This window comes from Merops nubicus, unplaced genomic scaffold (genome assembly GCF_000691845.1).
Source record: "Merops nubicus isolate BGI_N331 unplaced genomic scaffold, ASM69184v1 scaffold43227, whole genome shotgun sequence".
NCBI lineage: Eukaryota > Metazoa > Chordata > Aves > Coraciiformes > Meropidae > Merops > Merops nubicus.
Genome location: NW_008620488.1, coordinates 35,005 through 49,257, shown reverse-complemented (window position 1 = coordinate 49,257; position 14,253 = coordinate 35,005). Strand labels below are relative to the sequence as shown.

Genomic DNA, 14,253 nt, shown 5'->3' with positions numbered 1-14,253 from the left:
GAACTCCACGCACTCGTCCACGTGCATGACCCCGTTGGTGGGGGGCGGCCCGCGCCAGATGGGGTCCTGCAGGTAGCTCCTAATCCGCGTCAGGATCACCTCGAACATGGACAGCCCGCAACACAGCCGCTCCTTGGTCAGCAAGTCACCCTCCCGGGCGATGGCGATTTGCTGAGGAGGAGGACAACCGAAGAAACAGAAGTGACAATGGAACACGGATGGACCCTCTCGGTGGACTCAATGCTTCCCGGTCTCCCTGGCTCTGTCAGAGTTAACACACGTCCCATGCAAGGTTCAACCTTACCTCTGAAAGCTGCTTCCATGGCACTCCCCACCAGGGAATACTCATCCCTCAAATGGAAGAAGACTTAATACCGTGCTCGGTCGTATTTCACCAACCTTAGCAGCTTTTGAAATAACGATGTACATCAGAAAACAAAAGTCAAAGGCAAAGCTCTGATCAGAAACACTGACCCTTAATTTTGTTTGCACACTGTTCTTTATTATTAGTGTTGTTATATTAGTTCTACTCAGCATTACTGGGTTTGATTTTGTGATTTGTGCAGATTATGACAATGAAGCAGGAGAGAACAGAGACGTTTTTCTTCCCAGGACATTGCCATCATCTCTTTAAAATGTTGCTAGCCTATGGCTCTCTTGTTGCAGTTAGGATTAAAAACCTCTGAGGGAGATGAGAAGCCACTGGAACCGTAATACTGGAAAACCTGTAGTTTATAAGAAAGTCAAGTAATGTTTTTTTCCCTATGTGGAAGCTTTACTTTTGTGGAGATTTTCTGTGACATCCCCACTCAGATTTACATGTACAAATCTGGAATGGCTCCCTTGTATGGAGCTTTGCAGGGCTGAGGTGCAAGGGTGGAGTTTGCTCACTGTGCTGGTGTCCTCTCAGCTGCCCCACTTCGCAGCACTTCCAGCAGCATTACTGACTCCTCTTTGCAGCACTGCCAAAAATAGCACGGGAAATGGGAGCCCAGTGCTGTTAGTCGTGCCTGTGAGAGGCTCCAGCTCTGCTGTGCTCACCCCAGTAGATAAGAGCTGCCATGGTGCACTGTCCCCACAGGCAAAGCTTTTTACCCCTCTCACTGCTTTGGCAGAGGCATACAGAGTGAGCATGACATTCACTGCCCCCCTGCCTGTCCCCGAGGACTTCCTGGAGCTTTAAGTAGTTTTTAAGCACTTGCTCCATTTCCAGCTGTCTCTGTAATGCCTATAAAAATGTCATCCTCATGAGAATGATGGTGGAGGATCAGAGCATCTGGTACAAGGGGCAGGCACACGTCCTGGCCAGACATTAAGAATATGAATTACGCTCAGTTTATTTGTGTAATCTTTAAGAAAGCAATGAATGAGCTTGCACATCCCCTTTCCTGTCTATTAGTTTATGCTGGCAGTAATCTAAGGCTTTTTTAGTTTGGTTGCTATTGAAATTAGAAGCGTTACAGTTCTTGCCTGTGCTACAATTTCAAGGATGTTCTGGGACCCTCAGATCAATTAATGTTCAACTAATAGCAAATATCAAGGGAAAGCTGTATTGCTGTGCAGAGGCCAGATTTGGTCTGGGATCCCTAGATCTGTTAAATGCAGGAATGATATCACTGCTTTCATGGCATGCACTTGCATAGGTTTGCTTAGCAAGTAAATATTTATTTTATCCAGGTTGTTTTTATAGCTAAAGGCTGTACACTTTCTCTCTTCTCACCTGCTCCATGCTCTTATGGGTACAGATTAGCATCTGCACACACTAGTCTATGATGGCAAAATGGGGACACAGTAGATGTAAAGCCATTTCAAATATAAATTGTTTGCTAAGATATAGTGATAGAATAGGTACTTTTGAGAACAAAGTAGTCCAATGATCTTAGTATACTGTTTCTGAAGAAATCTTAGTCTAGAACGGGACATATCTGTCTCTCAGCGATGTCGTGCCACTCAGATGTTCACATTCACAGACAGAATTTGGTTCTAAAATTCATCACCATAAGAGCAGTCTTTGACTCAGGACTCCTACCGTTGGTTAGATATCTAACACAGTGAAGGCAGCTGAAGACACTTTAGTCTTGGGGTAGAGATCTGCCTCACAGTCTGGGGTCCCACTGATTTCCAAGATCAGGAGAGGAAAGGTGCTCTTGAGATAGATTGTCAAAGGATGCCACTGTGCTGGCTCAGCCATTCCCTCTGTCTTCTAAAGGAAAGACTCCTGTCACTTCCAGTGAAAAAATTGGACTGTCCAAGTGCTTCTGAAAATCCCACACTGAGTATCTTTATGATCAGCACTGAAAGGGAGAGGATTCCTTTAATGAACCACTTCGACTCCCCCTTGTTCTTTATGGCTCACCTATCAAACAGCTGCTTCTGGATTCCCAATGCAAAGCAGTTATTTGCAACAATCACTAAGAGTTTTCTTGCCATTGCACAAATCCAGCCATGCCATACCTCTCTTACAGCTTGCTAGCTGGCCAGCTTGCAAGAACTGTACCCAAAGCCTGCAAAGACTGATAGATCCCCACGAACTACAGCAGCCTCTGGCTCAGCCCCTTCACAGCATGTCATTATATGAAATGCATAGGGCCATCTTTTAGGGGAGGCATCTAGCAGGCACCTTCTGCTCAGATTCTGGACAATAGTTAAAAGGCACTTCTGCATTCTGCAGGAAGAAATCCTGTATGGCCTGTGTCCAAAACTGCATTTCCAAAATGCATGCCCAAAACTGCATAAGGAGCAAGCTTAGAAGCTATGGAGGCACCTATAGAAAGTGACTCTTGTGTTCATTTACATCTGAGCTCGAAAAAGATCTGGTACTCAACTGTACCTGTGTGATGAATATGGGAGCAGTTCACGGAAAAATTAATTTTTAGCAGAACATGAAATACCTTTTGTTTTCATCACCATCATAACTATGGCAGGATAAGCAACGAGTGGACTCTAATAGCAGATTTCAATGATGATTTTGCATGGAAAGAAGGAGAGAGAGAGAGAGAGACCAACACAAAGACACAAAAACACAGAGGTGAATTCTTTTTCTCGAGTGTCTCCTTTAAAAGGAAGTCAATGGGAAGTGAGAGAAGTGTCTACAAAGTAAGACAAAGCCCTTGCTTATCCATCCAATTTCTTTGTTTCATATGATTTCCAGTGAAGCAAAGTTCAAAATGTCCTTGATCCATCAGAAAAACAAGAAAAAAAATCAACAACTTTCTGCCTGCCATAGATCTGTCACCTCATACAACTGCATGTTCGTTCCATTCCCTCAGCAGTACATTACAGAGAAAAGGTGTTGATTCACTTAACACTTTGAATGATTTTTATCCCAGCAACCCCACTAAGTAGGCTGTGGAAGTTTGACTATTGATATCAATGGAACTCAAATTTCGCCCATTACACTGATCAGTCTGTGGAGATATTTGTAACAGTACTCATTTTCTGACAAGAGATCTTTTCCAAGCTGAGACCCACCTCAAGAAGACACTTAAATGGAGCTGTAATTTTAAGCATGTGCTGAAGCTCTAAGCATGTGCTAGGAGGTAAACCATTCTCAGATGTATTCCTTGACAGGGATGAGCTTAAAAATGGACCACACTGCAGCCCTACAATGAGATCCCCAAAAGTGATGGCAATTGATTTAAGTCAGGGACAGTCCTGTGAAGTTTCCCTTCATATCACCCTTCATATCACCCCAGCAAGTCTCCAGCTTTTTAAAATGGAGATGAGGTTTTCAGGGTTGCTGTTACTCAAAGCTGGCTTCTAGCACGCTTGCCTTACAGCTCTCCAGATTGGAGGCAGCAACACACCGTCTCTGAACCAACTCACAAATTGCCCTTCAAAGTGTCTGCTAGGGCAAGAATTCAGATTTTCTCGTCCGATTGATGTTTTAGGGGGTGAAAAAAAAAGAAAGGAAAAAAAAAATATCACTTTTCCCAAAGCCAAACAGGCCATCTGGGGACTGCTATGAATTTTCAACAGCCATCCCTTTCAATGAAGTCCTTACCTGCGGAGTGCCCAGCCTCTCTATTAAGGGAACCAGGTGAAGAGGGGCATACTTGGCTTCGAGACGCTTCATGCGCACCTCCAAGCGTTCTCCTTCTGTCAAGCGAGCAGCAAACAGTGAAATGAGAGGAGGAAGTGGAGACCCGCAATTTCCGCCGAGTTTGCTCAGAGCTGCCCCCCAGCAACCATCCAACGAGACTTTGGATCCGTGAGCCAAACCGACAGCAAATGAGGGGACCGGTGATGCAGAGAAGGGAGGGATGTGCGATTGCAGTCTCAGCAGCAGCTTACTCAAACGTGTCCAAAAGCATGTCACTGTTACTGATCACTCCTGTTGAGATGGACATTTCATGCTGTCATTCTCCAAAGAGGCTGCGAAATGGCCTTAAAACCTTAAGGGAACCCCCAAACTGACTCATGTTTCAGTCTGCAACTAGGCTACAGAAAATGCACCTTTGCCATTTGTTTTCACCTGACTTTTGGCTGTATCCACTTATCTATTTCAAGGGGGAAGCAGGGCCAGAACTAATCCTCAGCAGAAATGGGAGAGAAACAGCTTCTGGGCAGAGACCTCTGAGTCTGTCCACTGCTTCCCTCTCAGCTTCTTACCTTTGATGTAGACCCTGGGCAAAATATTTTGGAAGGGAGCAGCATGCAGCAAATCACAAACTTCTTCCTGGGACTGAGGCAGGAAGAAAGAAAGATAAAGTAAGTTAAAAAAATACCTACAGGGGATGAGTGAATGGCTCAGGGACCTAGAGGACACTACGATAATTCATGTCTACGGCACCTATTCAATTCCAACCCAGCTCAGTGGTAACTCCAATGATTTGAACCTCAATCAACTAAATCTGGAAGGAATACCTCTTGACTTAAGCCAGGCCGTTTCCTTAACTCAAATAAGTTACTTCCTGCTTGTACAAGGGCAGAGCTTTATTTTCTGTTCCACTTACTAGCAAGTAAGACTTCCTGCTGTTTATTTTTACAGAGTGCCCAGGTGGAAATTACCCTTTGGCTTAGTTATTTTAGGAGCTGGACATGTAAAATATACTGATGCATGACTCTATTGCAAATAGGCACATAATATGTTGGCCTGAAATTATTTGGTTGTTCAGATGGTGTTCTCAGCCAGGGCTACCAGACCAGAATCCCAGTGGTGCAGGCACCAGGGAGAGTAATACAGAAGTCCAGAGAGGAATAACATCATGAGATGCCACCTGAGAGAATGCATGCTGATGCACTTGAGAAAAAATAATCCCAAACAGAGATGCACAAGGAGGAGAAACCTAGAAATAGGCAGGTGGAGACTGAGGAGCGATGGCTGACAATACACTGTATACAAGTCTGCAATGGGAAACAGCAGCAAGGAAACCAAAGCTGTTTAACACAGAGGCATTGCGTCACAACAAGGCATTAGATTGCTCCTACACAAGTCCAGTTCTAGGACATGCTTTCAGCTCTGAGCTTATTATGGAGATTTAGACACACTCAAAAACAGGTCATGACAGCGCAGCAAAAGATATTTGGGGCCAGATGGAATGACTCGGCTGGGTCTGTCTGGGACGCTCAGGTCGACACCCCACCTTCCAGCCAAGGGGGAGAGGACAGTGTAGCATGAAGCTGCAGGAGGCTGTGCTGGCGCAGAGATGCTGGGATGAGAGCGAGTTTGTGGGAGTGCAGTTTGTGACACAGTGCTGGAGGGACAGGAACAGCCCAGGGTCCCTCCGTGGGCAGAGGGATGCTGATGCTAACAGAGTGTGCCTGTCACCTTGCTTATTTTGTTTGCAAAATGCCATTTGTTCCCAGATGAATGTTCTTTCATTACTGTTTCCCTCTGATAAAGGGCATATTTTCACGATTCACAGCCTGCATTCACCTGATATCTGTCCCAAAATTAGTCATGCAATTAACAGATCTCCTCCCCAAGGCCCATTCGTTGAAGGTAAAAATTCTGCTTAGAAATTTAGTCCTAAGCAACCTCTCATTCCTCAAATTTAGACAATAAAAAGGGGATAAAATGGAGCAGACAGCACATCTTCACTAGAGGAGTCTCTGCCAGCAAATACCACCAGCTGTAGATCACTCTGACAGCTATGAAGATAACTGCACCACAAAAGCAATTGCTCCTGCTGCATACGAGCTCCATTAGAGGGAAAATCCTGTTAGGGGATGGCTCTACACATACAACATCTTCCAGCGAGCAAGAGCCAGTGCCTGCTGTGTGCAAAACATCTTTATCTTCTGAATCTGTTTGTGTGGGGAAAAACAGGAGATCAGAGAGGGAGAAACTGTGGCTGGCACGGAAAGTGGGCAGATGTGGACTTTGACCCACAGCCTTCCTAAAGGGACCCCTAAATTCTCACCGTCTTCTTTATTTTCTGCTATTCAAAGATGCCAGTATACTGCTGATGTACAGCTCCTGGGGCTGGAGGAATATTTTTGCATTGAAATGAAGGATTTCTAAAAGAAACTACCACGTGTCCCTTAAGTGTCCATTTAAAGATGGGACGGAAAAGGCAAACGCAGTACATCCAGCATAAAATCCAACACTGAGAACAGCAGAAAGCAGTGATGAAGCCACAAAAGGAACAGAAACTGCCAGGATATAGTTGGCAACTCCAATCATTCTATAAAATAAAGCCAAGTTGCTAGGCCATACACATCTCTAATTTTCTTAATCTTACACAAGTACTGCTCATTTAATGTGTTTGATACACCATATCAGGAAGTAAAAGTCTCTGGATATGGGGTTAAAATGCAATGCTAGAAATATCCATTTTGAAGACATGCAGAGATTTTCAGTTTTCCCTGTGCAATATGGTTGAATAAAACTTGGAATCCTTGAATTTTCTTCTTGTTTTGCTCTGAACAAAACCTTCTGGCTTTGTTTGGAAATCCCATCTTGTGCTAGGGAAGTCCTTCTGAAACACTTCTGGAAAAACAGAAACAACCCTGCCCAAACTATTATGACATGAAATATAAATTTTTAACATGAAATTGTGTTGTTTAAAACTCCTCAGTTGGCTCTAGGCCAAACTGTGAGATAAATTCTTTACAAAGTAAATTTGTTATGTGAAAAAAAGAGAATCTGAGAAAGTGTGGCACTCAGCCATAGACTTTGTCCCATATCAGAAAGGGCATCACATGAGCTGAGAGACTTGTGCACGTGCAAAACACTCATGCAGGGTAAATACCAAGTCATCACTCCTACTAAGTTTTCACTGAAGATAAGTCATAGGAGATATATCATCAGCTCTTCTGATATTTCTTTCCTGTTGGATTGCTTTATCCTTATCACCACTAGAATTAATTGGGGTATTTTCCATTGCATTGGCACCCCGAAAGAGTGGAGGGCTCAAATCTACTTCTCACTATAAAAATACATATATAAAAAAGTATTGATCCCTGCCCCAGAGAGCTTACAATCTAGAAAAAAGCTCCAGTTGGTTTTATTTCTGAGAAGGATGAAGAAGGGGTAACTTTGGGTCCAGGAATTAAGTCTAGATCTTCCAATATTCAGATTCTCCTTCAGCAATCCCAGATACCAGTGACCAAGTGCCAATGCACACCATCCCCATAGATGTGCCCAACACACCCCAGTAACACAGCCCCAGAGAGACCCTGAGCACATGAGAAGCTGGAAAGTAACATTTCCCAAACTTTTCTGCTGTAGAACCCACTTCCACTTCTACTCTTGAGCTGGCAAATTCAAGAATGCTCTGTTGGTGCAGGGGGTTTTGCCTTACCAAAGCCTGCTCGATAAGGAGGCAGAAGAGAATGGCATTGCCCACTTCTCTGAGGCTCTGGAACACGTCGGTCTTCAGCTCTGCATACTCAATGATGTCCTTCAGCTGATGGTGGAAAAACTCTAGGATTCCTTAAGAGACAAGGAAGGACGGTCAGGAAAGTGAGAGCAGAACCACCCTCTGATAACGTGGCTAAAGAGACAATCAGTGCCTGATATTTCCTTAATCACACACTGCAAGTTGCAACTGCTAAAGGGATAGATGGAGACTGGCATCGTGGAGAAATAGCACACAGTGGCTTCTCCTGCTTTTAGTAGAATCACAGAATCCTTTAGGTTGGAAGAGACCTTTAAGATCATCAAGTCCAACCATTAGTGAACCTTGGGGAACAGGGAGTAATTCATACAAAGCTCTTGGATTTCCTCATCAGAGGAAAAAAAGAGATTCAAGACTGTACTGGATGTCTTGGTGCTGGTTTATGTATACCAGGCAGCAAAACATCTCTGCATCAGCTGAGTAGAGCTTTTGAAAAATATCACTGAACCCACAATAACAAAGGCTTAAAAATCCTCAAAAGAAAACAGAAGCTACCAGAAAACATTCCCTTATCACCCATCTGTTTGTTAAAAGGGAAATTTCCAACAGATTTCCTGGAAAACTTTCCTATTCAGGTTCCAGTGTCAACATCAATGCAGCTGAGTGTGTGTCTCAGCAAGCCTGGCTGTGTGTTGCACTGGCATGTGAGGTGCCAAACCTTGTCTAGTTCTTAGTGTGTGCCTGAGTAAATGCTGTACCAACATATGGGTGAGCTCTGGCTCAAGCCTCCAGCTGTGGCACCCACCTGGAGAGCCATATTCATGTCTTGGCAAGCGGCATATCTTGGGCATTACTTCAATCAGAGTCTTCACGTACTGCAGGATGGTGCCTTGTAGCTGCCAGAGACAAAGGGAGGTTAAACTGGAGTACTGGCTCCTCCTGGCATTGGTTTTGAAAGAGGCTACTTGTGGATGGGTCCACATCTGACCGCACAGGATGAAACTTCAGCTGGAGTCCAAGAAGAACTTGCTTCATTTGGATTTCACTCAGATATAAAGTTCCGCCCAAGTGCATGGAGTCAGAGTGCTTTTACAGCTTCCTCCCAAACCATAAATCACAGCTGCATGGATTTCCAACTTCCAAACACAGCCTGCTGTGTTCGCATTGTTTGGAGCTGAAATCCAAACAAGGCTCAGTCTTAGATCCAGCTGAATTTGGGTTCCTAACCCAAAAAGCATTTCACCAGAGCTGTTAAAAGAGTTATTCTCCAGCACAAGCAATGCTCCTTCCACCTGAGGAACGAGCACTAGAAACTCAGTTTACAAATGATTTTACATACATGCAGAACAAGTTTCTGCAGCTCTGATGTTTTGAACTAATCTGGACAAGAGCAAAGCATATTTCTTAGCTAAAAGTGCTTGCTCTCATTCGGAGTCGTACACCTGCATCCTCTGGATACATTATACAGGATTATGCACTAAACGCTATTTAGTCAAGCATAAAATCTTTGTCTTTGTGCTGGAAGCTGTCTGATCTCACACACCAGCTACAGCATCTTCACCTAAGTGACACAAATTACACCTTCAGTAACTATGGTGCTTTACAGTAGGGAAACTGGATATACGCTTGACATTTGCAGTTTTACACTGCTGTGTTAGACAAGTTCAAAATGACACCACTGCAGTAAAAACAGAATTTAAATGTTGCTAATTGACCACTAAAGCAAGGGTTTTAGTAGAAAAGCATGACCTGAAAAATTATACATTTTTGCACATTGTCCCCTCCCTTAATGCTTGGTATTGTTAATGCCTTTAGGGAGCACATGGGATCATTTCCCTGTGGACATCACATTTGTCTTCTAAAAAGGAACAGTGAACTAGAAAGCAGATGGGGGAATTGGCAGCCTGGCTTCAGAATACCTGGTGGAAACGGACAGCACGGCTTGAATAAAGACTCAACCTGTAGAAGGAATTTTCTTAAAAAGACTCAAAAACCTCGTTTTATCAATTTTGCTGCCTGCTCTCTACCTTCCTGCAGCTCTCCAGGGGCATCACAAGGTGGTTGCTCTTGTGATATTGCAGAGCATAAGCAAGTGTCTTGAAAATCCCCCAGACTGCAGCACAGGTAGTGCTGAGGGACTGGGAGTGCCATGTCCCACCTGATCACTTCCCAGTGGCTTTAAGCAAAGGTGGCATGCCCACCCCATCACCCCCAGATGTAGGTGGCTGAGCACAGTTAACACTTCAAATGGTGGAAACACTCCATCATAGAATCATCCCACAGGAATCAGTGGGATTCCTCAGCAACAGTGAGAATCAGACTAGACCGTTAATGCAAGTGTTTCAGTGGGAATCAAGGGACGTGAAGGGACATGCCCAGATGTGAACACCCTGAACCCAAAGCCCAGGCTGAGTGTCCAACCTGTGCCTCTCAAGGCATCAAGCCTTCTCCCTCGCCAAGGTTAGGCTCAGCATTACCAGACTCTTGACGATCTTCAGCAGCTCCTCCATGACCACCGCGATGCCCTGGTAGCCAAGGAGCCTGCAGATCGTCTTGAAATGAGGTGGCCCCACAAAATTGCGGTACGAGCTGTAGATGTGGCTGTAGGCAATGTTGAGAGGCTGAGAAATTAGAAGGACAATGACAGTTATAAAGGAGCATTTACCAGACCTATAAGTAATTCTCTTATCACAGTGTTACGTTCCATCACTCCAAATCTTTTTTAAAGAAGAGAAGGAGAAATAATGAGGCCCATGACAATTCCCATTTCTTTTACTTCTTGTGTCAAAGAGATTGCTTTTTCCCTATGTAGTCAGATATATTCTAATCTTAACACTGCCACAGCCCAAGGTTTATTATCCTCATATGTAGCAACACCACTTCCATTTCCTAAGTAATTTAGTCTCCTGTACATTCCCCACCAGGGATTTCTTTTACTATGGGCACTTGCTTTAAATGAGGCTTAGTAAGAAAAGTAGGGACTGCAGCATCTGATCTTGAGAGCAGTTAGAAGAGACATAGAAAAGATCCTTTCTGCATCCTGCAAGGCTCTACATCAGCCTCTGTACTTAACAGACATCCCCATGGGACTGTAAAGAGGGCAAGAATCTAACCCTCATCTAGAGGGAATACCCGGGGCTCTGGCCCACCAAAATTCTTAGCAGTAGAAACCAGACGGTGATTTCCAGGAATGTACTCTATCAGTGTAATCTTAGAAATGTGGCAATTGGTGCAGTGTTTTATGCCTGGAACATCGATAAGATCCATTTGGTGCGAGGGTAACAGCAGTAGGGGGAATTAATTCACTTGTGTGTTCCGCAAAACACACTGACATCAGATTTAGCTCAGGCTCAGTAACAGAAGTGTTGGCATCATGCTTCAGCCCAGCAGAGAAGGGCTGCAGTCTCCTCCCACCACATCTGTAACTGCAGCCTCAGTCAACAGCCAAAAAGCACATTCTTGAGAAGACTCTGGCACATAATGCCCCTTCCAGCAAAACACAGATAAAACCCCTGGCTCATGCTTAAGACCTTTCTTACACAAGGTTAAGAAAACAAATTAAAACTGTAATCCAAATGCACCATGCAAGGCTGACTTGGCTTCTCATGTGAATGCTGCACACTAGAGGCCCACTGATCTCCTGCAGCAGGGGCTTGCTTCCCTGCAGATACTGCAGACCCCACGCGACAGGGCATCCCTTCCCCACCAGCAACGGAGCCAAGGGAGCGCAGAGAGCAATGCACTGAAGAGCTCAGGGTGAAAGGGAGCAAGTGCTGAAGTAGCAGAACAGGACCAAATGTTGTCTGTCCTCCAACCCTGCTGTTCCCAGCAACTGCAGTACAGCTGAAGGCTTTGGTTGTCCTCCAGTTCTGACTCACTTCCTTGAGATCTACTGTAACACTTCATTTGAGTTACTAATGAATTAGAAATTGAAGTCATTTACTAAGAATCAAAAAAGTATTATCTCTTTGCTCTCAGATACAGAATTTCAGTTGGCTGACATACTGATTGTGCTTCAATAGACTTGTCAGTTGCTTTGATCAGTGAATTAATTGTCCCTCATTTTGTTCCAGCCTCACTCCTCTGGTCCAGCAGCTTATTGACCAGTGCTTATTGCTAGGTGCTCTCTGAAAGAGCCAACACAAAGAAGACACAGAAAGTCCCCATACTTTCTGTGAAATATAATTTAACTTCCTAGTCCTGGTAGGTGAAAAAGCCCTTTAATACTAGTATGTACAGAAAGGCTACCTTGGGGGCTCTAGTGCATTCAGTCACAACAAGCATGAGCTTTCTCTCCCATCAAAACTAAACAAAAGGACCCTAAGTATGGGCCATAGTTTTAAAATTATTTAGGCAGACAGGAGCCCACTTCCAAAGCCATCCAGTTGGATGCCAACTCCTGTTCAGGGAATGGTGTTTGAGCATCCTGCCTAGGATGCTCAAGTCTTTAAAAATCTATTGGGTAGAGACTGATCCAAAGCCACTACATCTGCACACCGGTGTATGTGAAAACAGCAAAAGTTTATTTTGAAAAGTGTGTCTGTTTAAACACCAGGTAATGGCCAGCCTGGAACATGTGCCAAATGGTGGATGCGATGATCCCAGCAGGAAGCCAGGAACCTGCCGTGGCCCAGCCCAGCCATGCTCCCATGGTGTTTTGTTATTTTGGCTTTTGAGATTTGTTTTTCCAGCCCCGGGCGTCCCCAGAAAGTGTCGTGCTTCAGAGGCGATCCAGGCAGCCATGGGATGGCTCCTCACACCTTCCTTCCATGCCTCCCCATGGGCTCCTTTACCCTGTTACTTCCCTATGGTTAGCACTGTGGTGGCTCATCCAGACTAGAAGGGGAACTGAATATCAGAACTGAATCTCCATTTCAGGGGGCTTATGAATCCACGCTCACTTCTGAAAGCCTCTTTGCTACTCCATGGCCAGGAGACAGGGCTTCTGTCTGCACACGTGCCACGGTCCCCTGAGGTGGGCTACCACCAGCAGCTGGTTGTGGAGCAGATCCCCCTGTGAGGAGGCTGACGTTGGGTGTACTGGCAGTGAGCGTCCGGGCACTGCCCACCTCACAGAGCTCCCCTGCCCCTCAGCAGGGCAGCGGGGCTGCAGAGCAGCTTTCAGGTGGGCTTCTCCCTCAACTGGGGTCTCAGCAATAAGCCCGACTGAGAGAAGGCACATTTTAGGACATGCATCAGCTGCAGAGGAGCAGGATGATTCATCCCCTGCCTGCCTGTCTGCAGGATGAGGTAGGTTCATCCAGCCCTCCGCAGAGCCACACCGCACATTAGCAGCAGGCTTGCGTCTAATAATAATACTCTGCCAGCAATTAAAAATATAACTCTGTTTAAGGGTGAGATACACAGCTTGGGATAAAGACTGTAGGATGTAAAAAATGACATTAGTGGCTATTTTAAGGCAAAAAAGAAGGTACAAGCTGGCTGCATGGCACGGCTCACTCCCCTGCGCTGGGCAGCCGCTTCCACCCCCACACAGAACCAGAGCAAAGCCCCCGATCTCGCTGCCTCTTGGGAGCAGCAGCTCCTGAAGATGCTGCAGAGCTTTTCCCCACCTTTGGTTTGGGGCCAAACGAGCAGTTTATAGGGCCAGAAAGCTAGGAGTGCAGGCAGGCTGGGATCTGCAGTGTGGGGCAGAGTTCCTGGTGTCCTGCAAGTCCCAGGGACAGGCATCTGTACTTGGGAGCATGTGGGGAAGATCCCCATGTTGCTTTAGGAACTCAGGAGATTACTCAGGATGCTCTGGAGCAGATTTGTCAGCACATGAAGCAACCCAAAACCCAGTTGTCATTTCCATGTCTTTGAGCCTGTTGTTGGCCATCCCTCAGACCTGTCTGAGTTTACCTGAGGGAAGGCAGGGAGATCTTTATCCAATAAGATAAAACAGAGAGAGAGAGCAGACAGATAACACTGCTTGTGACAGAAACTCCCCCAGAAAAATGAAGAGCTAACAAAAGAGGAATATACTTAGAGACAAAAAAGGACTTGCACACAGTCCAAGACCAGTCCAGGCTCCCAGCCAACCCAACCTCAGTATGACAGCTGGGATGGTGCCTTACAAAGTCAAAAACAATTCTGACCAGAATGGTCAGAGGAGGGTCTCTTAAGCCAAACAGTCTCAATATGGCCTGGTTTCTTCCTCAAGCAACCTTCACTCTCTCTACACAGCTTTTACCATATTCAGCTCTATCAACCAGTTACTAAGATTTTAATGCAAAAAAATATATATGCCCTGGCTGGGATGGGCAGGACATGGGCAATGCAGCAGGCATGGCTATATACTGTACTGAGGCTGTGTCTGTGTACATTCTGTGTCTCAGCATAATGCCTCTCTACATCAACTCCTGATTTTCAGGGATTGTATACAGTGCTTTATTTACAACAAGCTGATGGCTGGGGCAGGCCAGGTAGCACAACCCATGCTGTTGTTTGGAGGGGATCAGCAGCACCT

General features: G+C 45.3%; 1 protein-coding gene across 1 annotated transcript in view; it reads right to left on the bottom strand.

Annotated features, from left to right (window-relative positions):
- Window positions 1–3: 3 nt before the first annotated feature.
- The window catches only part of CYFIP2 (cytoplasmic FMR1 interacting protein 2), a gene marked incomplete at its 3' end in the record, with an annotated part of 43,113 nt that continues 28,863 nt past the window's right edge, over window positions 4–14,253 (bottom strand). The window contains exons 23-28 of the mRNA XM_008944115.1: window positions 10,262–10,405; window positions 8,590–8,680; window positions 7,749–7,879; window positions 4,612–4,684; window positions 4,004–4,098; window positions 4–171 (exon numbers count right to left, since the gene is read on the bottom strand). Of these exons, the coding sequence (XP_008942363.1) occupies window positions 4–171; window positions 4,004–4,098; window positions 4,612–4,684; window positions 7,749–7,879; window positions 8,590–8,680; window positions 10,262–10,405 (702 nt within the window). The remainder of the gene's footprint in view (window positions 172–4,003; window positions 4,099–4,611; window positions 4,685–7,748; window positions 7,880–8,589; window positions 8,681–10,261; window positions 10,406–14,253) is intronic.